General features: G+C 40.1%; 1 protein-coding gene across 1 annotated transcript in view; it reads left to right on the top strand.

Moving 5' to 3' along the window:
• Nucleotides 1–25,407, top strand: part of RELN (reelin) — a gene marked incomplete at both ends in the record, with an annotated part of 292,747 nt that overhangs the window by 199,914 nt on the left and 67,426 nt on the right. Inside the window, 8 exons of the mRNA XM_080626620.1 lie at nucleotides 1,077–1,313; nucleotides 7,243–7,435; nucleotides 9,887–9,999; nucleotides 16,296–16,433; nucleotides 17,038–17,224; nucleotides 19,582–19,787; nucleotides 22,715–22,886; nucleotides 23,290–23,490. Of these exons, the coding sequence (XP_080482746.1) occupies nucleotides 1,077–1,313; nucleotides 7,243–7,435; nucleotides 9,887–9,999; nucleotides 16,296–16,433; nucleotides 17,038–17,224; nucleotides 19,582–19,787; nucleotides 22,715–22,886; nucleotides 23,290–23,490 (1,447 nt within the window). The remainder of the gene's footprint in view (nucleotides 1–1,076; nucleotides 1,314–7,242; nucleotides 7,436–9,886; nucleotides 10,000–16,295; nucleotides 16,434–17,037; nucleotides 17,225–19,581; nucleotides 19,788–22,714; nucleotides 22,887–23,289; nucleotides 23,491–25,407) is intronic.

Here is a 25,407-nt window from a genome sequence, read left to right as displayed (position 1 = left end):
TTTGTATGTACAGAACGAAGCGTTACAAGAGGCAGCTTAGAAAGCCTTAAATCTGGAAAAAACTCGGTGCTAACGTATAAAATGTTTCCACTTTACCTGATTTGTCATTTTATTCACATTTCCTCTAAGAGAGAAAGAAAAATGTCAGCTACATGATGAGCTTGCTTAAAAATCCTTTTGCCAGCAAGTAATTGTTCACCAATGGAGACAAACATCTCTGTTGCCAGTCTGTTTCACAGCTTACATACCTCGTGTGGGGCACCATGGCCCTGGTGATTTATGGAGCTTTCAAGAAGGTGTCATTGCTGTGGCAATTAATGCATGCTCCCTGCTGCTGTGTGCAATAATTGCTCTTGGAAATTAGATATTACTCTTAATTTTCTTTGCAGTTTGTCAGTTATAGGTTTGTTGACATAGCTGCCATGACAAATCAGGTGACCCTGCATACCAGGAGAAGCACCTGGACTCACCTCCAGTTGCATCGCTATGCAACTACAAAATGAAAAATAGACTGCACACAATTACACTGACAAGATGGATCTTTTCCACTTGAATATGGCAATTTGCAGGGGTGGGTTCTTCTAGGAAACAGAAACACAGGCATGGCATCAGTACTGTGCAGAAATAAGGACAGATGTTAAGAAGATGCATGTCTTCAGATCAGGATAAAATCCACTGAGTTTGGGAAGATGGAGCTGGAATTCTAGGTCCTTGTCAGCTGAACATCCCTTTGCCAGTCTAATCCCCTGAGCTTCAAATGGAGAGCATTCAGGTTTCTCCTGGAAAGGAAGAACACCTTTAAATTTACAGAGAGCTCCACAGCAGCAGCAAAATTTACAGGTGTGGTGGAAACTCTTTTTGTGCCTTTTGCACACAGCTGTCATTGAATACATTGACTACCAAGAGAACTAATGATTCCCCTGTCACTGATAGAAGCTATACCAGTAGATGCTAAGGTATCTGTGGGATGAATTTCACCCTTGATTTTTAGGGTCAGTTAGAAAAGATAACCATAAAATACGTTCCCATGGGATTATTACAAACAGACAAAATAATAACTTTGTTTTGTTTTCCAGAATAATTTCAGTGGAGCTTCCTGAAGATGCCAGACAGATTGGCATTCAGTTCAGATGGTGGCAACCATATCACTCTTCCCAAGGTGAAGATGTGTGGGCTATTGATGAAATCATCATGACCTCTGTGCTTTTCAATAGCATCAGTCTGGATTTCACCAACCTAGTTGAAGTCACACAGTCTCTGGGATTCTACCTGGGAAATGTCCAGCCTTACTGTGGACACGACTGGACTCTTTGGTGAGAAACACGTGTTCATTTGCATTCTACTTCTGTTTTCTTAATCTGTTCATCCTGCTAAGAACCAAGTGATTTCTGCAAATGAGTCTTTCTGGCAGCTATTCATAGTAATTGTGTCTCATCCTCACATTATGGACAAAAATACAGTTGTTAATCTAATTGTAATTATCAGTAAGTTTATACACCCCATTGCACAGAGATTTATGTTTGATGGGAACCTTGAATGTAGCATTCTTTACCCACAAAATAATTAAATAGCCTATTAGAAACAGTTTAGAAAACTTTCATAATCTTCAGTTAAAATCCTGTCAGGTTAATATGGGTATGCAGGTTATGACACAATCTGTTACGTGCAGACTCTTCTTATTTTTGTAAGTCATGTCCAGATCTGTTTGCATGGCCATTAGATTGCAATCCAAAAAGGAAAGGCAGCAGAATGTTGGTAGAATGTTAGTCATTTGTAGTTATTTTGTCTGGGATTATACCCATTTAGTCATTTTCACTGCGATCAGCATTATGACATACTGCAATTATGCCTAAAATGTGCTGTGTATTTAGAAACAAAGGCAAGAAAATATCACCTGCCTCAAAGCAAAAAAAGGCAAGAAAAGAAGAAGAAGTGAATAACAAAGAAAAAGACAATTCTGTCAGGATTGTGTAAAAATAAGCTTCTTCACTAAAACATTACCATGCCTCACAAAACTTAAATTCTGGAATACATAAGTGTGACATTTAGAATTAATACAAGGGAAAGCTCTATTTAATCTCTCTGTTTTGATTAAAACCAAATAACAGTTTCATGCTAGTCTGATCAACATATAAACCCACTATGGCTTTAATTGGCACAGATATATGGAGAAAGTACAATCACAGCAATTATAGAAATCCTCAAGAAAATACAAATAATTTTAGCATCCCCATGGACACTCTGAGAAGCACTGTGAGAATTTTATTAAAAAGAATCTCTGAGCAACCTGATTTGACTTTCTGATCATCTGTCAAACTAAAAGGAGTTGGCTTAGCAGTAGGAACAACACCAAATGTGTTCTAGTGGTGATAATGAGGCAGTAGAAGCACCATTAACCACTTTAATAAGGACAAGGGAGGTACTTGCTGCTCATTAAAATTAAAGAACATGTTAGAGCTCAAAGTGTTTGCATCTTCTTCATCAAAGAGTTGGAATGAAAGCTCCTTAATGACATTGTTTTCACTCTGCTCTTTTAAGACCAGTTTGTCATGAGGAGGGTGGTTATTTAAGATAGCAGAAGTTTCCCTCTTTTCCTCCTATTACTCTAAATCAGAATCAAAATAACAAACTACAGCTGAATTCTCCATCACATATATTGGCTAGGATATTTAGTGCTCAGTCATAGTGTGAATGTTGAACTTTCCATGCATTGAATAAAGAATCAAAGCCTTTGCAGTATTTCATAGAATCATAGAATAGTTTGGGTTGGAAAGGACCTTAAGATCATCCAGTTCCAACCCCTCTGCCATGGACGGGGACACCTTACCCTAGACCATATTGCCCAAGGCTCTGTTGAATATTGCCAAGGATGGAGCATTTCCATACTGTTTATGTATCAGTATTTTTCATTATCACTGGAAGACATGAACTCTATCCTTCACTGACCTTGTTTCTCTCAAGGGAAATTTTTAAACTTACACAAGGTCTGTACAAATGACTGCTAGTTAAATTAATTATTGTTGGCTTTTCCCAGCTGTGAGTCCATTTGGTTCTCATTTTCTAACTCATGACTTTCTATGAGCGGAGTTTGCAGTAGCACTGACACCATCCTCTTGAGAAAAGTCTCACAACTGCTTTTTCATTAGTAGAACTATTGGAAATAGCTATAAATCATTTTACAAGGTGTCATCCCTAGGCCCATTTTCACTGAAATGCCTTCTAATTGCCTTTAAGGCCTCCGTTTCTGCCTCAAAGTCTGTAAATCTGAAATTTTTACCCTTGAAATGGAGGAAAACTGTGGAGGGAGATTTCTATTTTGTTGAAGAGGGAGGCTGTTCTTTTCAATACCTGGCCTCATTTAGAAAGAAGGGGTTTGTTGATATACATATGTTTCCAGCAAAGGTGATTTTTGAGTATTTTATAATGGTCTATACCTAGAACAGGCACTTTATTTGATTGTAATTGTCTACATTTGTTTTCAAATTGGTTCTTAGACTTTATTATAGCAAGTGCATTGAGTATAGAGAAAACGCTCCAGACCATTTTTAAAATTAAGTGTATGTTAATTCATCACTTCTCCAAAATGCTCATACACAAGCAGGGTTTTGACCCAAATGTCTCTTGAGTGTTACAATTTACAGCCACTTGCTGAAATGCATTTAAGAATTTGTAAGGAGGCTATAATTTTTTCTTACTTTTTCTTGGGGTTTGTTTGTTTGTTTGCTTGTTTTGATATTCATCTGGACACAAATAAAATAGCATTATATATCTTCATATATCAGCATAAAATATCTTCAGTCAGATTACTACATTATTATTTAAGTCAATATAATGGACAATAGAGTGTCTTGCTGTTTCTGGAGCAGCCTGGGAGAAGACTAAATCTGGCTCATAACAAACTATCTTTATGGAGCAATGTAACACAGTTGCCCTAAATCAGCTTGATAGTTTACCTGTGTTTATAAAAATGTATTTTCTTTTAGATGATCACTCTGTAACATGCAGAAAGTTTCTTTCAGGTAATCGACTTAATTAAAATATAATAATACATTTAGGAATTATTTAGCAAAGTAGGTATCATGTAATGTTAAAAGGCATAAACATTTCCTGCCTTTGATGGAAGCAAAGCTGGGACTGGCATAAGCATTTGGCCATCATGTCAATATTTTCGGTCAATGCAGCTATATAAAATGAGCATCCATGTGGCTTTTCAGTATTCCTGAAAGTACTGGCCTTGAAAACATGGTAATTCTGGGGATCCCAGAGCAGCTTGGAGCAGTGCAGATTGGCTGACATTGGCTGTGATATCATTCCCAGAAGTACCAATTAGTTGGCAGTGCTTGGAGGGAGAGTGATTGTTCTGAGGGCACCTATGGGTATTGTGTTCCTGAGACTCCACAGGTCTAATTATATACGTGCTAGAAACAAACAGCTACATATTTATACAAAAATGTAGCCTCTGCATTTTCATTTCTGATTTTTTTTTAACTATTGTTACGCCAGGGACATTACTCCCCTTTTACAAAGTCCAGAAACTTACTCCAGCTACATGACTCCCAGAACAAAGAAAACATTTAGTATTCCAGGAGAAGAGCATACATCAAACCACACACACACAGGAGAGCTAGAGAGCAAAGAAGTAGCAAGTAACGTGGAGCCCCCACCTTTAATGCTACCCTTGTACAGCTGGAGGTAATTTGTGGATGATAAAGGACTTTGTGAATGCATAATGTGATTTCCTCCTCTTAAAAAAGCTTCTTACAGAGCATCACAAATTATCTTCACCTCATCGCTAGCTTCCTTTTTCACATTTCTTTACTATCCTTTCCATAGAGCTGGTTTAATTTTAAAACAACACTTACTTAGTGTATTGTGTATGATATCCAGTGGCTAAGTTACTAAATGAAAATGAATACTAAACTTAGAAGTGTTTTAATCATGACCTGAATGCCACCGGTAAAAAAAGATTGCAATTTAAGATTTTTTTTTTTCCAGTTTTACACCAGTAACATTAAATAGAGGAATTTTTTTGTGGAGACAAAGATAAAATGAAACATTTAATTCTTTGCACCCATGCTGAGTACCTGTCCTTCACTTGTCTTCCATCACTTTGGAGAACACAGCTTCTAGGCAGATGCTTCATCAGACTGTCTGGTTTCAACTCCTTTATTCTTTTCAGATGAGCTTTAGGTTACTGTGATGTGTTGTGCCCATGTGCAATGCCAAATCATTTTCCAAAGCATCTCTGCATATAACTTTCAGCTGATGACACTGCACACAGCTGACTGATACTTGAAGAGCCTGGTTGTACTGGCATAGATTTCCCAAGAGGGCTTCTGTAAAACTTTGATTTCCCGCATCAGCCATGAAATTTCAAGCTGCATTGTAGAAATTAAAACTATGTGAGACCAAGTCAGCTTTAATGTTTAAATTTCCAGGGTTTTGTCATTTTGAAAACTACTAGATAAAGTCTGGAAGAAAAATAAATTCAGGCATTATCCAAACCAATTATTCCGAGATGCAGTCAGTTCTAACAAAGAAGCCATAAGCCATAAGTTGCCACCTGGACTGCAAATGAGTCCACATTATATCATCTACTCAACTTAAAATTATCCTTGCCATTGAGAAGAAAAACACTGACAACACTGACTGAAAGAGCAAACTGCAGAGATACAGTTTTCCAAGGTAACTTACTGCCTTCTGGTCCAGTTGTCCATGACAGTACCCCAGAAGTGAAGAGAATATCCATTTGCCATTGGATCATGGTGCTGATGAGCATAGACTGGGTAGTTTTGATATAGTGTCATGAGTTGGATCGTCCTTTAGGAAATGAAGTCACAGACAACAAGGTCAGAGGGTAAAAAGGAGGCTAGATCTTAACTTGTGCCAAGTAAGAGCAATTCAATAGTGACAAAACTAGTATTAGCTTTCAGTAATTTCCTCTAAAGCTTTAAGGTAGAATGTTAACATTTAGGGCTCAATTGCTGTGTCTGGAAAGGACACTACAGAAAACAGTGTGGGTCAGTGAATTAATTTAAAAGAGTGTTAAGTAACATTGACTTGTATTCCCAGTCCTTGCACTGACTTCATCATGACCTTGAATTTTACAGGGATAGAAGTTAATATGTTTTATTGTATGGTATTGAAAGATTAGGATTTCTTATTTAAGATGATTTTTACTTGATCATCATTCTCTTCATCAGCAGTGTACCAAGTGTAGCTTTTTATCTTTGCATGATGATTTGCAGTGATTTTCATTAAAAATATGCAATCTCTATCCTAAACTGTTCAAATTAAGAGTAGTCTTAGAATGTTGAAGCTGAAAGGACTACATTACTTTGGAAGACACTAACTAAACATCTCAAATAAAGGAGAAGGAGGCAATTCTCATTCTACATGAACTTTCTTAAAAACCTTCTGTTTTGAAAGCTAGTGCACAGGATTCAACGTTTAAGTTGTTATTATTTCCTCCTTATACCTCTCTTGCATCTGTTTTTGGTTTGTTTGTATTTTTTTTAACTTCTGAATGTTGCATAGAAGAAAAACCTCCACTTACATTAAAATAACCTTGTAATTTCGAGCTACATGTTACCATATATGGGATAGCTGAGTACCTTGTATCATATATGAGGCTTGGTGCATTCCAAACATTGCCACTGGCAAAATTATCTTCTCCAATCCACCGGATAATGTAACTCTTATATCAGCACATCCTGCAGAAAAGAAGCTGAGGGTAGGTGATATTAAGTCTGAAACACAGTCAAAAGTCAGTGAACGCGTTGCATATAGAATCACTTGAAAATCAATGGAATGAAAAGTCTATGTAATAGGAATATTTTAAACTAAATGGAGTGTATCTTTACTGTACACTGTTTGAATGAAATTGCAGCTGTTCCTATGACATAACCTTAGTCAATGCATGCTCCTGGGGAATGAACTTTCTTTATGTTGTTTTTTCTGTATGTTATCCTTTGCTTGATCCTAAGTTGATCCATGATACAAAGAACATATAGTAAGAACTAACAGAATAATTCAGTGTTTCACACTCTGGGGTACAACAGGGTCTTCCTGGTAATGTGCAGAAGTTCCAACAGAAAGAGGATTCTGTGCATGGTCTCATACCATGTGCCAGTCCACAGGACAAAGAAAGAAGCATTGCTGTATTTAACACAGAATCATTCAGAATGTTGCCTTCTGATTTAGTTTTGGGATAGATTCTGATTCTTTCCTTACATATTTCAGTTTTACAGGAGATTCAAAGTTAGCTTCTAGTATGCGCTATGTGGAGACCCAGTCTATGCAGATCGGAGCTTCGTATATGATACAGTTCAACTTGGTGATGGGCTGCGATCAGGCGTTTACTCCTCATATAGACAACCAGGTGAAACTGGACTACTCCACCAACCATGGCCTCACGTGGCATCTTGTTCAGGAGGTGAGGCTGGCAGTGAAGACCTTTGTCTTCCGCAAACTATTTGTACAAATTTCATCTGAAATATACTTGTGGCATTGAATTGAACAAAGGAAGATGTTTTCCTCATTCCTCTTTCTTTAAAGAAATTCTCAGTTGGAATCATCAAAATTACTAATATAAATATTTAAACTGTTATTCATGATATATGGAAGAAAGGTTTCTGAGAGCCTGAAACACAAAATTGTGACAGGAATGAACCAAGGTTGAGAAAATAACTGGGCCACGGTTAGACAGAGCTACAGAGTAATGGCCAAGATCTTTGTTGTGCTGTTGCTTTGTTTTTCAAAGTAAAATGCGTCTACTGTTCCCTAGCATTTAAATGGATAGAAATTCTTTCTGCCCTTGTGCGCAGCCATTTCATAAATGGAAAGCACATTCCTTTGGGGGATTTAATGTAGAACGTTCCATCTCCCACCCCTGGTTCAAACACAGTCCAAGGCTGTAATGACTGACTGTTTCCCAGTCTCTGCTAGAAGTGCAAATAGCAGTGCTGGCTGCTATTTCCCAGTGTGGTTCAGCCGTGTCTTAGCACGAATGTGAATAGTGCATTTGGCCATAATTTGCACTTTTTTTTTTCCCTCTTATATGACAAACTGGACTTTCCCTGGCCTCAGGGTGAACTAAGCAAGGTCCTTCGGCTGCCCCTAAGCAGGTTCAGGCCATGTCAGGGAACTTGTCCTGGTGCCTTTTCACGGCCTGCTTTCAAGGCTCACAGAGGGATTTGAACATCCAGTCCCACATCTTCTATGAGCAATGAAAGCATTATCGTGTTACCTTTTGCCATGCTGTGTTCTGCCACATTTACTTTTGATGGGCAGGGTAGAGAAATGGCGAAAACTGAATTTTAAAACTTTCTACATCCAAGTAATGCTTTCTTTCCTTAAAGAGAATTCTGAGGAAACCTATAAATACTGTGTTTCAGGTGGTGTTTGTGTCTTTTATACCTAGCAGGTGTCATCACGGTGCCCAAGAATAGTTCCTTGTGATGGGTGTTTGGAGTTTGTCCTTGCCATCAAGATCAGTTGCCTTAAGATATTAGTGTTCATTTCCTTTCTCGTTGGAGCTGAGTTCAGAGAGAAGAACTTGCAGTCAAACCATTTTTCTCACACCGCCCATGTTGCTGTGATAAAAGACTAATAGAGATGGCTATTTGTAGTACATTTCAAGGACATAATCTGGCAAATACACAAAACACTAATTAATTAAAGTGTTTGAAAGTTTCGTTTGAAAGTTCTGTTTGCTTCATGAGCACTGATCAGATCCTGTTTTGTAAGATCTCTTAGGGGAGATGAATCAATGAGAAATGTTTGAAAATTGCTGAAAAGGATACTAAGCCTTTTGAAAATCTATTAAAAATCATCATAACCAGACAAAAACCAACAGAATAAGCTATCAGATCCTCATTTAATACTCTAAGATATTTGAGTAATATATATCTATGAAAAATAGTGTAATATCTCTCAGAGAGTTGGAGAGGGTGAGGAGGAACTGTGCTGTGGCAGTAGTGGCAGAAGGGATTCTCTGAATGGATAGCGAGAAAAAGAACATACAGGTTGGTAGTAACACTTTATTAATACTTCATTGAAACCATAGCACAAGAATTTTGGGTGCTGTTCTGGCAATGTATAAATAGATAAATGGAATATTGCAGAAAAATGGAGTAAGATGGGAAGGGCAGGTCTAGAAAACAGTAAGAGGCTGTTGGGATAATGGACGTAATTATATTTTATATAGAAATGTAATAATGAGCAGATTTTGTGACAAGAAAAAAGAAAATTGGGAGAACAGACTTCTCTAGGAATCTGAGTTAAATGCAGAAAGAATCATAGAAGCAGCAAGGGGGAATTTACACCACTTGCTATAGGTGTCAAAGGTAATACCGCTGCAGAGCATGGTAAGGGCCTCTGGAGGCAAATTCATTAGACCGTGGTGGGCTGCTCTTGTGTGTCTGTGTTCCTACTCTGCTTCCCGCTGCAGGTGGAGGGAGTGGGGGAAGCCAGCAGCCCCAGGCAAAAGATTGCAAGTAGGTCTCTAAAATGACTAGTACAGCAGTCTGGAGGGCCCTTTCATAGACTTATTCCATACTGGACTTGTAGACTTACTTTGTAGTCATCCCTAGACTCTGGGGTAAGAATAGTGAAATAAATGAGATAGACATCCTCATGGAAAACAGCACATCCCTAGTTACTAATGCTGAATTCTTTAAGTGTGTTATATGACTTATCCTGAATTGTGCAACTGTTATTTTTCTGAGACATTTCTCTACATCATGCCAGGATTTTTGTGCTTCTGTGTCTTTCACTCCAACATCTGGACCCTGGCACAGTCCTGCTTCTATGAGTGTTTAATCCTTGCTTCTGTTCCCTATACTTCCTCAATATTAAATCTGGTTTTGAAATGTTTTACTTCAAGGAATGTCTTCCCAGTATGCCGAGCTGTCAGGAGTTTACATCAGCAAGTATTTACCACTCCAGTGAATTTACTCAGTGGAGGAGAATCACCGTCCTTTTACCACAGAAGACTTGGTGAGCATTTTGTTCATCTTTTTAAATTTTTTTACGGGGAGATGCAGATAAATCATCTATTTTTAAATTACTATGACAAAGATCGAGTCCTCTGTAAATCGTACTTAAGCTGGTTGGTTGGGTGCCAGGGTACCAGGGCTGACCCGGTTGAAAGTATGTAACATAAAATACATTCCTTACATAATTAGAGAGTGAAATGTTGGTGAAGTCACCAGAAACTATTGTTTAGGATTGTTTTTAATACATGCTGTGACTCTTCTAATAAAGTTCAGACCTTTTCAAAAATAGTGGCACTTGTCTGTAAGTGCCCCACTAAAGGAAGGCTTTATTTTGCACGTTCCTTATTGTTTACATCTTCAGACCAAAGCCTTGTATAAACAATAACTAATGATTCATTTCTGGGAATTTTTACCTTTTGTTTCTTTTTATAGCATGTCTTCAAAAATAACATTCTCTTCTGCAAAAAAAAGAGCAACAGAAATAATCAGAAAGCCCAACATTATTCATCTTATTGTAAACCAAACTTGTTTTGTCTGCCCTAACATTTTTATTTATTTAACTATACGATATCTTCCATTATTTGTTTTTAGAGCATTATTCTAACATACAAATAGGAAGTTGACATAAATCTCAATAATCTTCAGGGCTTCCTGAATTCCTTAAATTATTCCAATTAGAGCTACATTTGCTTATGTTTGACCTGAATCCATCACAGCTATTGCATGAGAGCTTGTGGAGATTAAGTTATCATTGTATTTCCCTGTCCTTCATAATTTTTCTGCACCAGCCACTGCCTCGACACAACCTACTTCTATCAAGCAGCCCACGATAATACCTTCTTTCAAAACACTGGCCATTTTTACTGCCAATATTCAGAATTTCCCATTGCCAGGCAAAACATCAGGGGCAAATATTGAATTCTTAAAGTGTATCAGGTCAGATAATACCAAATGGAACAATTAAGTCTGTGAAAAACTGCTTCATAATTAGATTATAATGTGCTAAATTTTATACGCCATTATGTGCCACCAGCTGTAAAATCTGTGGCTCACATAGGCATTTAGGAGTTTAAAAAGTGTCTACAATTTTGCATGTTATACTCTAAAGTAGATTGTTAGTTTTAAATTTATTTCTAAGATACACACTGTGCTCAAAGTTGTTACTATTATATACTGTAGAGTTGATAATACAAACATTGTGGGCTTTTCTTCTTTAGGATCTAATAATTCTCCTCAGTGTATGAGGTGACAGAAGCAAATAATTCCATTTTAATTTAGGAGACTGTGGGGAGAAACTATGATGAAATAATAGCTGGCTTCCTGTTTTGTACTGTGCACAAATCATAAATATTTCACACTGTCTTATATCTGAAGGGATTCCTTTCTGTTAGCAGAGTTGATTGTAATTAAGGTACAAATTACCACTGAACATTACTTTGTCCTCCATAAAACACGTCTTCAGAATGACTGTGTTGTGGTATGGCATAATAGGGGTAAAGAGGAAGGATGGCCACATGTTACTCACCAAAGCAGCCCAGCACACCAGATGCATCTCAGACATTTTCCCTCTATTTTCCCTCCTTTCCACTGGCAAGGAGCAGACTGAGAGCTCAGTCACGCTTTGGGTTGAGACTGGGAGGGGATTTTTTTGTATTTTTAAGGCATGTTTACTAACAGAGGGCTAGTTCCTGCCTTTACAAACTTGGGGGTTACTGGTGAACATTTAACGTGCAGATCTCCTCAGATAGCCTGGCCACACAGAGGGCATCCTCCCAGGGGGCTGGTAGTGAATATGCTCCATACGGCTTTCTTCAGGGCACCCTCCTTCTCCTCTCCCTTCCCCACCTGCACTCCTCTGCAGCAACCACACATGGGAAAAGACTTAGTAATGACCAGGAAGAACAGTGCAATGGGGTGAACCAGGTCTTCTGCATTCCCAAAACAGGGTGAGGGAAAGGGGGCTCTGGGGACTTTCCTTCTGGCTCAGCCCCTCAGCCTGCCCTGTGCTTACTGCTCAGGGAAACAAACCACCTAAACAAGGACTCAGGTCCGGGGCTTGAGATCTCATTAGCCTTGCTCTGGCCCGTGGTATTCTTGACATGCCCTTGAACCCCTGCACAGCCCTGCTGTGATTGCTGGAGTTTTCATCCCTGCATGCACAGCTCTTTGTTGAGGGTTTACACCTTGGGTGATCAGCATCAGGCTGCAGTGCTGTGCTCATGCAACCAGAAAATTGTTCATAACCGCACCTATTTCTCTTGTAAAACTTTCTGGGTGTGATGGTATTTCTGCACATCTGTAGATGTTCTGCATCTGGCAAGTGTGAGTTCACAAGGTCCCTGTGTTATCCAAGATTTCGGATGCTAGGAAATCTGCTGCAACGGTGAGACTTGTACTGAAGAACTGGAATGTATGCACCTGCTCACTGAAATTGTATTGTACTTGAACTGAACATTTCTAACACTGATGAAAATTAATTTCAGTTTTATGGGAGGCATTTACATATGAACAGGACTTAATGAGATACAAGCAGCTGTCAGTTGCTGACTTCATAAACAAATCAGCACCTAATGACTGAATGAGAGTTTCAGGATAATTGGGTAAATGTAATTATGGTAACTCAGAAGGTAGCAAATGCAATTTTATCAGCTACAAATTTGCATCACATCGTGAGGTTTCTTAATACCAAGAGAGAAGACAATGATTTTATTTTAGCTCACATATCTGAAAAATTTTGCAGCAGAACATAATTTCACTGGCAACACTTCTGGGATATGATTTCCTTGTGCTTATGTAAAATGTCACACAACAGCAGTGACTTTTATTTGACATCAACCTGACTTAGATATAATGTCATCAGAAAGCCAGATTGCCTTCCAGTAGCATTAAAAAAAAAAAGAGAGGAACTGGGGAAGTTTATTTTGCTTATAATAAAATGCTTTCATGACTCCTCAATATGGTGCAGTGTCCAAATGGTGACTGTCCAGAAAACCAGTATTTTATCACTGAGAATGCAGCTGGCACTCAGCTCCTTATTCTCTTTTCTTAATTAACATGGCTTTTTAAAATTGTTGATTACCATTTTTAACAGCATAATCCTCTTAAGCTGTTGTTACCTTGAGGTGCAGAGCGGCCTTGGAAAGCTTTCAAAAACAGTGAGCAGGACCAGCTTTTCAGCAGCATTGCTTTAGCAATTGTGAATTCAGCCTAATGTGTCATCCCTTGCCCAAAGAGGAATCTGAATCCATGAGACCTTTTGTTGGCCACAGCCATGTGATGACCCCATCACCACCCTGCTGGGTGGGAAGATGAGGGCATTCACTTGCCCCTCTGTAGCTTGGAGGCCATGGGATTTCCCAGAGCAGAGAAGCTGTCCCTGGGGAAGAGCTCTCTTTGTCTGCAGTTAAAAACAGCCACAGCCCTCTAGGATGTGGCTCCCTGGAGATCGTTCCCAGCCGCCCAGCTGGTGTACACACCTCTGTTTCAGCCACATGTTCATCTCCAGGCAGCAATGCAACTCCTCCCTTCCTCCTCTCCCCTTAAATGAGGGAAACAAATCTCCTGCCATCTCTGCATTCATCTGAGGAGCTTCTAACTAATGAGCGGAGCTGAGCTAGGAACAGCCCCACAGTGGTGTTGGGGTCATCTTGGTAGGGTTTCAGGTGTGGTGCTCCCCTGGGCACACAGGTCATAGGTGGGCTCTCACCACTGTTTTGTAGGGTAGGTGTGAGCCTGGTGCCTCAAAACCAGCTACGGTTCAGCCACACAGCCACCCTACAAGGACATTCACACCCAGCAGGAGCCAGCAAGTGGCTGAGAAATGCTCTTGATGCTGGAACTAGCTGGGAACTGTTCAGGGGGAACCACCACTTGTTGAGACACCATGAGTCTTCCACAGGATGGTGAAATTTCCCCTGTATCACTGTAATTCCCCCCTAGTTTTCTTGTGCTGGGAGGCCTTGCAGGGGGAGGTTCACCTGCTCTAATACCTTTCTTTGCTTTAGTATTGTTATTTTCCTCAGCACATGTGAGAGCTGACACCAGTCACTACTGCTCTTTCAGAGCATACAGTCTCTGTCAGGGGTCTCTGTGGTGCCATTGATGCTCTGTAGCAAGCATAAATACCACCACTGAGGTGATGTGCTGGCTTCAGAGCACTCCAGAAATGAACAGTAAATAATGGTGGCGAATATTGACTGTCCATTGTTCCTATGCAAGCTTAAGAAGTCCTTCATGTGCGGATTACTGGCATTGTGCACTTTTAATGGATAATTCATAGCTCTTGTAATGTAACCCATCAATACATTATATCCTGAGGGAGTATTTTGTGGCAGATCTAGCGCTGCATATTAGCTCTGCATGCTGTAAGAATGCTTCTGTTATTCGCAATATCAAGCAGATACGTAAAACAGACGAAAAGGGTGATTTCAATTAAAAATAAAGCGCTTGGGCAGCTTAACGTGGTTTTTAAGGGAATTCAAAATGGGTATTTTAAAAATTTCTCCAAGCATGTGCTAAACTGATCTTTGCATGCTTCTAGTATGTGACTGCTTAGCCAAGTGCTCTGCCGTACTGTCCATTCTAGCTGCACAAGCCTCTATTCAATTTTTCACTTCCTTTGGTGTGAGCAAGGTGGCTCAGCCACCTTTACAATATTCATTTTAATAGGTCTTATTCTACATAAATTTTTGGGGGTGGGGCAAAGAGCTTTTTCTTTTAAATTAGGGTACCAACATTGGATCTGTGCCATCATAATGTAGCCATATGGCTGAGAAACAAGCTAGGAAAGGAGCTCCTACTTCTTGTAGGAACCTGCTGCTTCTCATTTTTAGCCTACCTGACCAGCCCTTGGCCAGACACAGGCCTGTCCCTGTTTTAAGTCTGATTTTTTATTGTCCACAGTCAGCCCTGCTTTCCCTGTCCATCCTCTCCACAGCTCTGTGACCCAGCCTCAGCTCCCACATTGCCCCCACCACACCTTTATTTCCCAGACCCATCATGCAGCCAGGACGGCCCCTTCTGCTTTGTCACAGTGAAAGATTTCACACCTTTGTTTCACTTCATATGCAATATATTTTTCTTAATCTCATTCTGGCATGAGCATGGACTTGAGGGTCCCTGTGCCCACCAAATGGGAGTTGCCACTGTCAACACCTGTAACCTGCTGGATGTGCACAGGTTGGCAAGGCAGCTTGGAAAGGCTTCATGGCAACAAAAAATTACTCTTCTCATGATGCAGTTTCTTCTCCAGCCTTGGGTTTTGAGGGTGGTGGATGTCAGGCTGGGTTTGGCTAGCAGCAATCACTTGGCATGGAAAATGTCATTGTCACATTGGGCAACCTCCTAGAGGACCAACACAAGCAGCATCAAGAGGGCCAACATCAAGATATTTGCAATATCTACTTGATACTGCAAATTATTTTACAGCATGCAAGGTCAATAATGTTACTTTACTCCACTACAATAAAGAAAGCCAAAGCTGTTGAAGAACTATTTAACTAGAAAGGAGAAACCACAGCAAGGTTTTCCATTTGAAGAATATTACACATACCCAGACCTTAGCTATATATAGGCAAGTAATTTAATCCACTGATTCCCCACAACAGACCTGGGGTGTTACAGATTCTGTTTCAGTAGTTGGCTACAAGCAAGCTCTTTAAGCTCTTTGCAATGTGGAATAAAAATAGGTGCTATGAAAAAGGATCTTTGTCAAAAACTTGTGATCACAATGCCACCAGTGGTACGTGAGCAAATCTAGTTTGGAATCATCCCGACAAAAAGAGATTTCTTTTACCAATCAAAACCAGTCAACTATTGTTGAATGGAAATAGCAGTATACAAAGGGGAGAAACACACTCAAGAACTTCAATAGTATCAGAAGAAACCTTTATACATAACTTACAGCCTGTTAACTGTGACCAAAGGTATTAAAATCACAGTCATGTCCTAGACCCCTCTTTCTAGTTTTGCAACCAGTGACCCTCACAGATGGCACTTAGTAAAAATCCAATAACATTCATTGACAGGTTTATCATAAAATAATGTACAAAGTCCCTGTAACACCTCTGCAGCCTTCCTCAGAAATGCCATTAATGACTGGAAAGTGCATTATATCACCCTGTGCAGCCAGTAGTATCATCTAGTTCATTTACTAAAATCTTCTTTGGTTGTGCCAGTCTTTGCAGGCTGGGCTGTGATTGTGATATCAACTTTATTTTTTATAGCTGCATTTTATCTTTTTTTTTATCTACAGCTCTATACAGAATCTCAAATTAAAGCATTGTTATTGGTTTTAAGGTCCAGCGCCACACGTTTCCGCTGGAGTCAGTGCTACTACACAGCCCAAGATGAATGGGCCTTAGACAACATCTACATTGGACAGCAGTGTCCCAATATGTGCAGCGGACACGGCTGGTGCGACCACGGCGTTTGCAGGTATAAAACCTTTGCCAGTTCCTCTTAACAATGGTCTTCTGATACTTCAGGTATCCTACTGTTTTGCATCCTTTGGGTTTGGCTAGTTTTGGTGGGGCAGAGGAGAAGGGAGAGAGGGCTGTTTTTCTTACTTTAAGTTTCAACATTAACAAATAAAAGTACTATAGGGAGTTAGACCATTCATGCAATATTAACAGCTGATTACTCCACACACCTCTGTCCAAGAACACATAACCTTGCCATATCCAGGCATTGGAAGAGCTTTCAGTGACATAGGGCTTCACTGCTACAGGTGTCCTGGTGGCCCCTCAGGCACCTTTCACAACCAGGGACCAGCTCAGTGCCGGAGCTGTTTTGCTGGGTCAGAAGGACACCAGGGACCAGTTCAGCACTGCTTGTCAGCAGACAAGCCTGCGCCTGAGCGCAACACCGAAGGCACAGACTGCTGCCTGCTAATGTCAAACCTTCTGTATACCACAGAGTATTTTAGAAATAAGATACAGCTTTTTTATCCAGGTACTCTAGATCATTTCCAGGATCCTAAAGTAATTGTCAGTGTCAAATGAAGTCTTTAACAGCTTCTTACATTTACACTTCCTTCCAGGTGTGACTCGGGGTTTCGGGGTACTGAATGTCAGCCTGAAAATCCCCTTCCTTCGACCATCATGTCTGATTTTGAGAACCCAGAAAGCCTGAAGACAGAGTGGCAGGAAATTATTGGAGGAGAGGTTGTCAAGCCTGAGGAAGGCTGTGGGGTCATCTCATCTGGCTCCTCGCTCTACTTCAACAAGGTACTGAACGAGGGATAGGAGATTGGGAAAGGCATGTACTGCAGGTTTGAATGGAGCACGATGTGCTTCTATGGCAACAAAAAAGAAGGGGGCAGAAAGCTGCATGTAGTATGAGAAGTGCATTAAACAGCACAGCTGTGCTCTGCAGGTAAAGAACAAATCAACCAAAAGAGATAGGGAAGGACTCGTGCATTATGTATTCAAGAAATACCAGCTGTAATGGAAGGAAGTAAATCGCCAGTGTGCTGGGAAGTGTGTACATTCATACTGTCTTAATTGTGCATTTCTGTTGTAAGACTCAGTGCTTTCTCAGCATCCAGCAGCTCCCATTTGTTTATTCTATACTGTTCTGGGTGAAGGATGGAGATGCTTGTTTCTCTTTCCAGGGGACAAGCAGCTTAATTTGAGGTCACAGGATGGAAACTAGTGAAAAAACGACTTTTGGGAAGTAGTTAGCCTGTAGGAGGTTACTCTTTTGTATAACTTGGATGCTTTGCAGATAAAAATAATAGAGTAGGAAAGAGATATGGGGAATTCTGCTAATTAATATCAATTATAACTAAAATAAAAATAAATCTTTCTAACCAGACGGAGGATTATGGGTTGTAATCACAGATTTATTTTTATTGTTGCTCCTTAGATCTAGTACTGGGTTTGGTTTTGTTCTTAATTGAAAGGAAGAGTTTAAATGCAGCTATGTGCTTCTCTTTTAAAGGTTTGATCAAACTGCCACTGCTGTCATGAGAGCCAGATCAGTCCCAGAAGAATAACCCAATATGCAACACTGTGTAATTGCATGTTGTTTACCTCATTACAAAAATCTAACCCATGAAATAATTTTCAGCACTCCTATGTAGTCTCACATCCAGCTCCCCTGGAAATGCAGCTCTGCACTGAAAATTTCATAATAGACCAATCAGTACAACTAGCTAATTGTGATAATTGGATTTTCTTATGTAATTGTCTTCTCTGTTAGATGTTTTTCCTTCTGGCTCAGTTCCTTATGCCAAGTTTCTCCAAAGTAGTTTGCTAAATTATTATTAACCTGCTATGATCTTTCTTCTGATTTCTGCTAAGGAGGAGTGAAAAACTCATTTAGACATTCCTGGCCCCTTTCTATTGATCTCTAAGGGATAGGTTATCATTAATTTCTTGAGTAGTAGCAGTCTGTGTGCCATCAACAGAAGGTGGTTTATTTAATTTCTGTTCAGATCTTTTTCAAAGTGCTCAGTGGCTGTGCTGGTAAATAATAAAAGAATATTTTTATAGTTGCCCAATAGTTCTGGCTTGTTTTGGGAGCTCATATTCACAGGTTCCATTTTTCTTTTCATTTGCTCAAATAGCCACTTTTTATTTGAATGTCTAATGTTTACCACCATAATCAATTACTGCTGCCAGAATTAATGTTGGCTTTGTTCTGCCAACTCTCTTGCTTTTGTTTTACAACTCATTTTAATCAATTGTACATGTGTTTGCAATACAGACCTCTTTCAATTAGCCCCTGCAGTTCCTCTGAGGTTTTATGTTGCTTGTCTTTCTGTGATTAACCCTTTGCCAGGTAGAGCTGTTGTGGGTTGTAGATAGGAAAACCCACCGGGGATAGTTTTACAGCCAGAGTTTTATCCACTGCAGGTCAGTACATTGAGTACCCTCAGCCAGCCAGGACACACCTGCCCATGGGGCAGCAAGGGTGTTTGCGTCTTTATTATCCATTCCTAGTTTGATTTGGTGATGATGATTTCAAATTCCCATGGGTCTCCAAATGAAGCTGTGAAAGCAAACTACCAAAAGATTGTCATTGCCACCTTGGCCAGTATTAGCCATGTCGAGCTGCACTGGGAAGGTTGGGGCTGCGCCCAGGTCTGAACCCATCTCACTCCCACAGCACCATCCAGGACAGCTGAGGATAAACCACCAAATCAACAAAAACAGTGGGTATAATTCAAGGCCAAAACATTATGACTGTATCCTAAAGGAGCTTCTTGAGTGTCAAAGGATTCTTCACAAGTTTAAGTTGTTGGGTGCAAACTAACCAAGTTTTGAAAACACAAGCATTCAGCTTCCAGAATAGATGAAATAGTTGTGTAGAAATTGTGTTGAGAAGTCGCATCGTGTGTTGAAATTTAATAATAAGAATTCCTGTGGGATCACACCAGGGTGATTAAGACATAAAGGATGGCCAAGCAGAATCATTGTCTGAAAGACAAAATAATGTCATATTAATACAAAATTCAATGTCCTCTGTGCTGTGCAATTTTCTGTGCAATATTAATCTGCGTTGGACTTTAAATATGTCTATCCTCAGTGAAGGTGTCCTATTTAATACTATTATTGCCCTTCTGTTCTTTGTACTGCAGGCTGGAAAAAGACAGTTGGTAAGCTGGGATTTGGACACAACCTGGGTGGATTTTGTCCAGTTTTACATCCAGATAGGAGGAGACAGTTCTTCATGCAATAAACCAGACAGCAGAGAAGAAGGTGTGCTGCTGCAGTACAGCAATAACGGCGGAATCAACTGGCAGCTACTAGCAGAAATGTATTTCTCTGACTTCAGCAAACCCAGGTATAATTTTGGTCTAAATTAAATCCATACTGCATCAGCTCTTAAAAAAACCCACCCTATTTCTCAATTTATGAAAATGTGAATAATAATTTCAAGTTACAATGCTTAAAAGCCATCATTATATGGAAACTGTCTCAGGCTGCCACAGTAAACTCCTATCACTAGAAAGGAAAAGTCTAATGAAGATGGGCCTTACAAAATCTGAAGTAGAATATAAAGTCTCCAGTCACTCTTCTCCTGTGTGAAGCATGACTAAAATGCTAATATCTGCAAAATATTAGCAAGCGAATGCAGAACTTGCCCAAAGGAGGTGTAGAACTCTGCCATTTCTGACTCTGGTTTCAGATCTAACGAACATATATTAATGTCACATACAACAAAAAACTCCTTCAAAGAAATATTTAAGGAAAAAAAGAAATCATGTTCAGCATTTCAAATTTGCTGTAAGAATGCATTTGTCTGCATGTATTAACATGATTTCTATTACCTCTAGTTCATGTCTTTCAATATGTAAATAATTATATCTTCCCATCTTGTCATTTTGCATGGCAATGAACAATGCTTTCAGGAGGACTTCTATAACTCAGCAACCTGTCCTTTTCTAAAGTGATCTCGGCACATGGAAGTATAAAAGCAGTGAACTTTTGTAGAACAGACTAGACTAGACTAGACCAGACCAGAACCGAACAGAACAGAACCAAACTGAGCAGAACAGACCAAACATAATAGAATAGAAATCATCAGTTGGAATGGTTGGAAGGGACCTACAATGATCATCTAGTCCAGCAGGATGACCAAAAGTTAAAGCATATTGTTAAGGGCATTGTCCAGATGTCTCTTAAACACTGACAGGCTTAGAGAGTTGATCATCCCTCTAAGGAAGCCTGTTTCAGTGTTTGACCACCCTCTCAGTAAAGAAATGCTTCGTAATGTCTAGTCTAAATTTCCTCTGGTGCAGCTTTGGACCGTTTCCATACATTCTCTCACTGGATCCCAGGGAGAAGAGATCAGCACCTCCGTCTCCCATTCCCCTACTCATGAAGCTGTGGAGAGCAATGAGGTCACCCCCCAACCTCCTTTTCTCCACACTAGACAAGCCCAAAGTCCTCAGCCACTCCTTACAGGACATGCCTTCCAGCCCTTCCACCAGCTTTGTTGCCCTCCTTTGGAAGTAAAAAAGTATCTTCACATCCTCCTTAAATTGTGGGGCCTAGAACTACCCACAGTACCCAAAGTGAGGCCACACCAACGCTGAATACAGTGGGATAATCACCTCCTTTTATCAGCTGTTTCTGCTGTGTGTCATGCACCCCAGGATGCTTTTTGTCCTCTTGGCTGCCAGCGCACTCTGCTGATTTCTGTAAAGCCTGCTGTTGACCGTCTCTCCCAGCTCTATTTCTGCAGAGCTGCCCTGCAGCCGCTCCTCTTCCAGTTTATACTTGTGCCTGACATTACTCTGTCCTAGGTGCAGAATCCAACATTTTGACTTCTTAAATTTCATCCCATTAATCACAGCCCAATGCTCCAATCTGTTTGCAAGGCCTCTTGTCCCTCAAGAGAGTCAACAGCACCTCCCCATTTGATATCATCAGCAAACTTGCTAATGATGCATTCAACTTCTGCATCCAGATAGTTGCTAAATATACTGAACAGGATTGGCCCTAAAATTGAACTCTGAGAAGCACCATCTGGGACCAATTGCCAGCCCAATGTAGCCCCATTCACTACAACCCTTTGAGCTCTGCTTTTGAGTCAGTTCTTTATCCAGCTCACCATGAACTCTCTTATCTCACAGCTGGACAACCTGTCCATAAATATGCTGTGAGGTACAGTATCAAAAGCTTTACTAACACCCAGAATAACTTCATCCACTGCCTTCCCTTCATCCACTGGTCAGGTCATTTAGTCTCTACTTTGTCAAACTTACAGAACACATGCAGCAAAGAAGCTACATACTGAAACCTTAATCTCTGGACTATCCAATATGTTATTTTTAGACAAAACATCTGCCCCTCTGAGTAACCAAGCGTGATGGTCCTTACAGAATATAGCTATGCATATTCATTTTTCTGCTGTTTCAGCTGTGGTCCAGATCTTATTTTCCAGCAGATCTTATTTTTCAACTTATTTTCCAGATCTTATTTTCCAACACATAAACTTGGAATCCTCTGAGAAAGGTTCTTTGTAGCCCTAAACAATTCCTCCACTCCTCCAGCAAGTGAATCAGGGTCCATGGTAGAAAATAACAATTAAAAACATGGTATAAAGAAAGAGTACTGAAGGAATACATGAATAAATGGCTTAGATGAGACTGAAATAGGACTTAACAAGTAACTAATTTTTTGTATTTTTAACGTAAGTATGATTAGGTTTGAAACTTCCACTTTCATTTAACATTACTTTTGTAAGGTGTTTCCTAAGTTGAACATAAAGCAAACTATCTGAGAAGACCTGAAGTTCTTTTATGAAGACCCATATAGGAAGGCTGAAATATTTTTATCCACAGCAGGCAACTGCTACATAATCTATTGCATTGTAATAGAAGGATGCTTTTGTCTACAAATAGGACCAACCAGCAGAAGAGAATGAGAAACAAATTTTGCCAGTATATTTCACTATTACTTGCTGGCACCAGAAGAATGTTAAGATTTGCTGAACATAGATCAGCTGAACAGTTTAATTCAAAGCTGAAGAGTTCGAATCAGTTCCTTATTGTGCTAGGCAATATAGCAATAGAGAGTAAAAAATAGCCATTGTCTTAAAGAGTTTACATTCTCCATAGACAAGAAGAACAAAGAAGGCTTCTTGATATGCTAAGTATCCAGATATGTAGAAGATTTCCTGTTTCTTTCCCCTGTTCAGTGGTATTTCTCCCATTTCTCTACAAACCATGTTCCCTAAAGTTCTGCTGAATTTCTCTTCTTCAGGTTTGTCTATCTGGAGCTACCAACTGCAGCCAAGACGCCTTGCACCAGGTTTCGCTGGTGGCAGCCCGTGTTTTCAGGGGAAGGGTATGACCAGTGGGCCATCGATGACATCATCATTTTGTCAGAGAAGCAGAAGCATATCATTCCTGTTGTTAATCCCACTTTACCACAGGTAATAAGCAAAAACAGGTTGCGAGCATCCACATGAAGCAGGAACCATCCTCTCTGTTAATAGACATTTAATACAGTACAATATATTAGGCATATAAGAACGCAATTTTCTTTGAAAATGTTGGGTGTATTTAAAGAAACAGCTGTAGTGTTTGCAGCTGTGCCTCTCTGTGTGGGAATAACTTGGGTTTTATCATTAAACCATCAGGCTCCTAATGTTTGTGACAGAGGATTATAATTGTGTATCTTCTCAAAAAGTCAAGGTGAATTTTGGAAAGTACAATTCTTAGAAAATGACAGAAAATACATATTGCAAAATTTGAAAGTTGATTATTTTGGGAAATTTTCTGTAGTCACACTGCAAGGTGGATCATACTTGTTGCTTTCCTCTTCATTTCTAACAGAACTTTTATGAAAAGCCAGCATTTGATTACCCAATGAACCAGCTGAGTGTATGGCTAATGTTGGCCAATGAAGGGATGGCCAAAAATGAAAGTTTCTGCTCTGCCACCCCCTCTGCCATGCTCTTTGGTAAATCAGATGGAGATCGGTTTGCAGTGACTCGAGATTTAACTCTGAAGCCTGGATATGTCCTGCAGTTCAAGGTATTCCTTAAACATAAATCAACGCACGATATCTGTAAAACTTCTCTTAGTCAATACTTGCAAGATGGGGCCACAGTTCAAACCAAGATGATAAATTATACCGCTGTGTAAAAAGATGTGAAGAGGACAACTATGAATTCATACAGCATAAAATACCACGGTATCACGGTATCACAGTATCACAGTATGCTAGAGATTGGAAGGGACCTCAAAAGATCATCTAGTTCAATCCCCCTGCCGGAGCAGGAACACCTAGATGAGGTTACACAGGAATGTGTCCAGGCGGGTTTTGAATGTCTTCAGAGAAGGAGACTCCACAACCCCCCTGGGCAGCCTGTTCCAGTGTTCCGTCACCCTCACTGAGAAGAAGTTTCTTCTCAAGTTTAAGTGGAACCTCTTGTGTTCCAGTTTGTACCCATTACCCCTTGTCCTATCATTGTTTGCCACTGAGAAGAGCCTGGCTCCATCCTCGTGACACTCCCCCTTTATATATTTATATACACTAATAAGGTCACCCCTCAGTCTCCTCTTCTCCAAACTATAGAGACCCAGCTCCCTCAGCCTTTCCTCATAAGGGAGATGCTCCACTCCCTTAATCATCTTAGTTGCCCTGCGCTGGACTCTCTCCAGCAGGTCCCTGTCCTTCTTGAACTGAGGGGCCCAGAACTGGACACAATATTCCAGATGCGGTCTCACCAGGGCAGAGTAGAGGGGAAGGAGGACCTCTCTCGACCTACTGACCACCCCCCTTCTAATACACCCCAGGATGCCATTGGCCTTCTTGGCCACAAGGGCACAGTGTTGGCTCATGGTCATCCTGCCATCCACTAGGACCCCCAGGTCCCTCTCCCCTACACTGCTCTCTAACAGGTCGTTCCCCAACCTATACTGGAACCTGGGGTTGTTCCTGCCCAGATGCAGGACTCTACACTTCCCCTTGTTATATTTCATCAAGTTATTCCCTGCCCAACTCTCCAGCCTGTCCAGGTCTCGCTGGATGGCAGCACAGCCTTCTGGCGTGTCAGCCACTCCTCCCAGCTTAGTGTCATCAGCAAACTTGATGATGCTTTCTAGGACAGTCAACACCTTAGAGCAGGAGAGCTATTTTTTAGCCCTCTTGAGAAGCTGTAAAGCTTGTTGCTCTTCAGCACATTTCAGAAGTGGGCTGAAGTGACTGTCATTATATTCAAGTCAGTACTAGGAAATGCTACTGCACTGTCAAGGGAGAAAGGATTTATCCCATCTGAGACTCCACGACTACAAAAGCTCCAATGTGATTTGTGTGCATTTTTTGTACTTTAAACTATTTAAGGACTTACATGCTGCTCTGTGCTCCAGTGTGGCTTTTTCATATAATTTACTTTTGTTGTGTCAATGAATATAGGCTCCAATTAGCATTCTTCTTTAAAGGGCATACAAAAATTTCAGTACATCAGAATATGGGCTCCAAAGAAAGTGTATTTGCTTTGACAAGCTCTTGTTTCTGAACCCTAATCAAAATTTTATTGAGTTTATAATGAAATCCCATTGGTGAATTCTGGAGGTTGGTTGCAATGCAGTTTTAATGAGCTCACCACAAATACATGGTCCTTACATAATTGGTGGATACAGACACTGAATAATTTACAAGTGGAATTATTAAAGAGATCAGATGTTTACAGGCAGCTTTTCAAATATAATTCCCACAGTTCTATAAATAGGAAAGTTTGTTAGAAATAATAGGATTTGTAAAATAATCTCATTTCATCTAAAAGTTATGCTAATGAGATGCTATACAAAGTGAGGGATTGCAGTACCAATTTCTGAGTATTGCTTATACTTTTATACTTTAAAGTGTCTGAAACTCAAAAATATTTCAATATATAAATACCATTTAGCCTGGAAAAGATGCTGTTTGCCTCTTCACTACTTGACTTC

This window comes from Psittacula echo, assembly GCF_963264785.1.
Source record: "Psittacula echo genome assembly, chromosome: 1".
NCBI classification, from domain to species: Eukaryota; Metazoa; Chordata; class Aves; order Psittaciformes; family Psittacidae; genus Psittacula; species Psittacula echo.
This window is presented reverse-complemented; position numbering and strand designations above follow the sequence as displayed.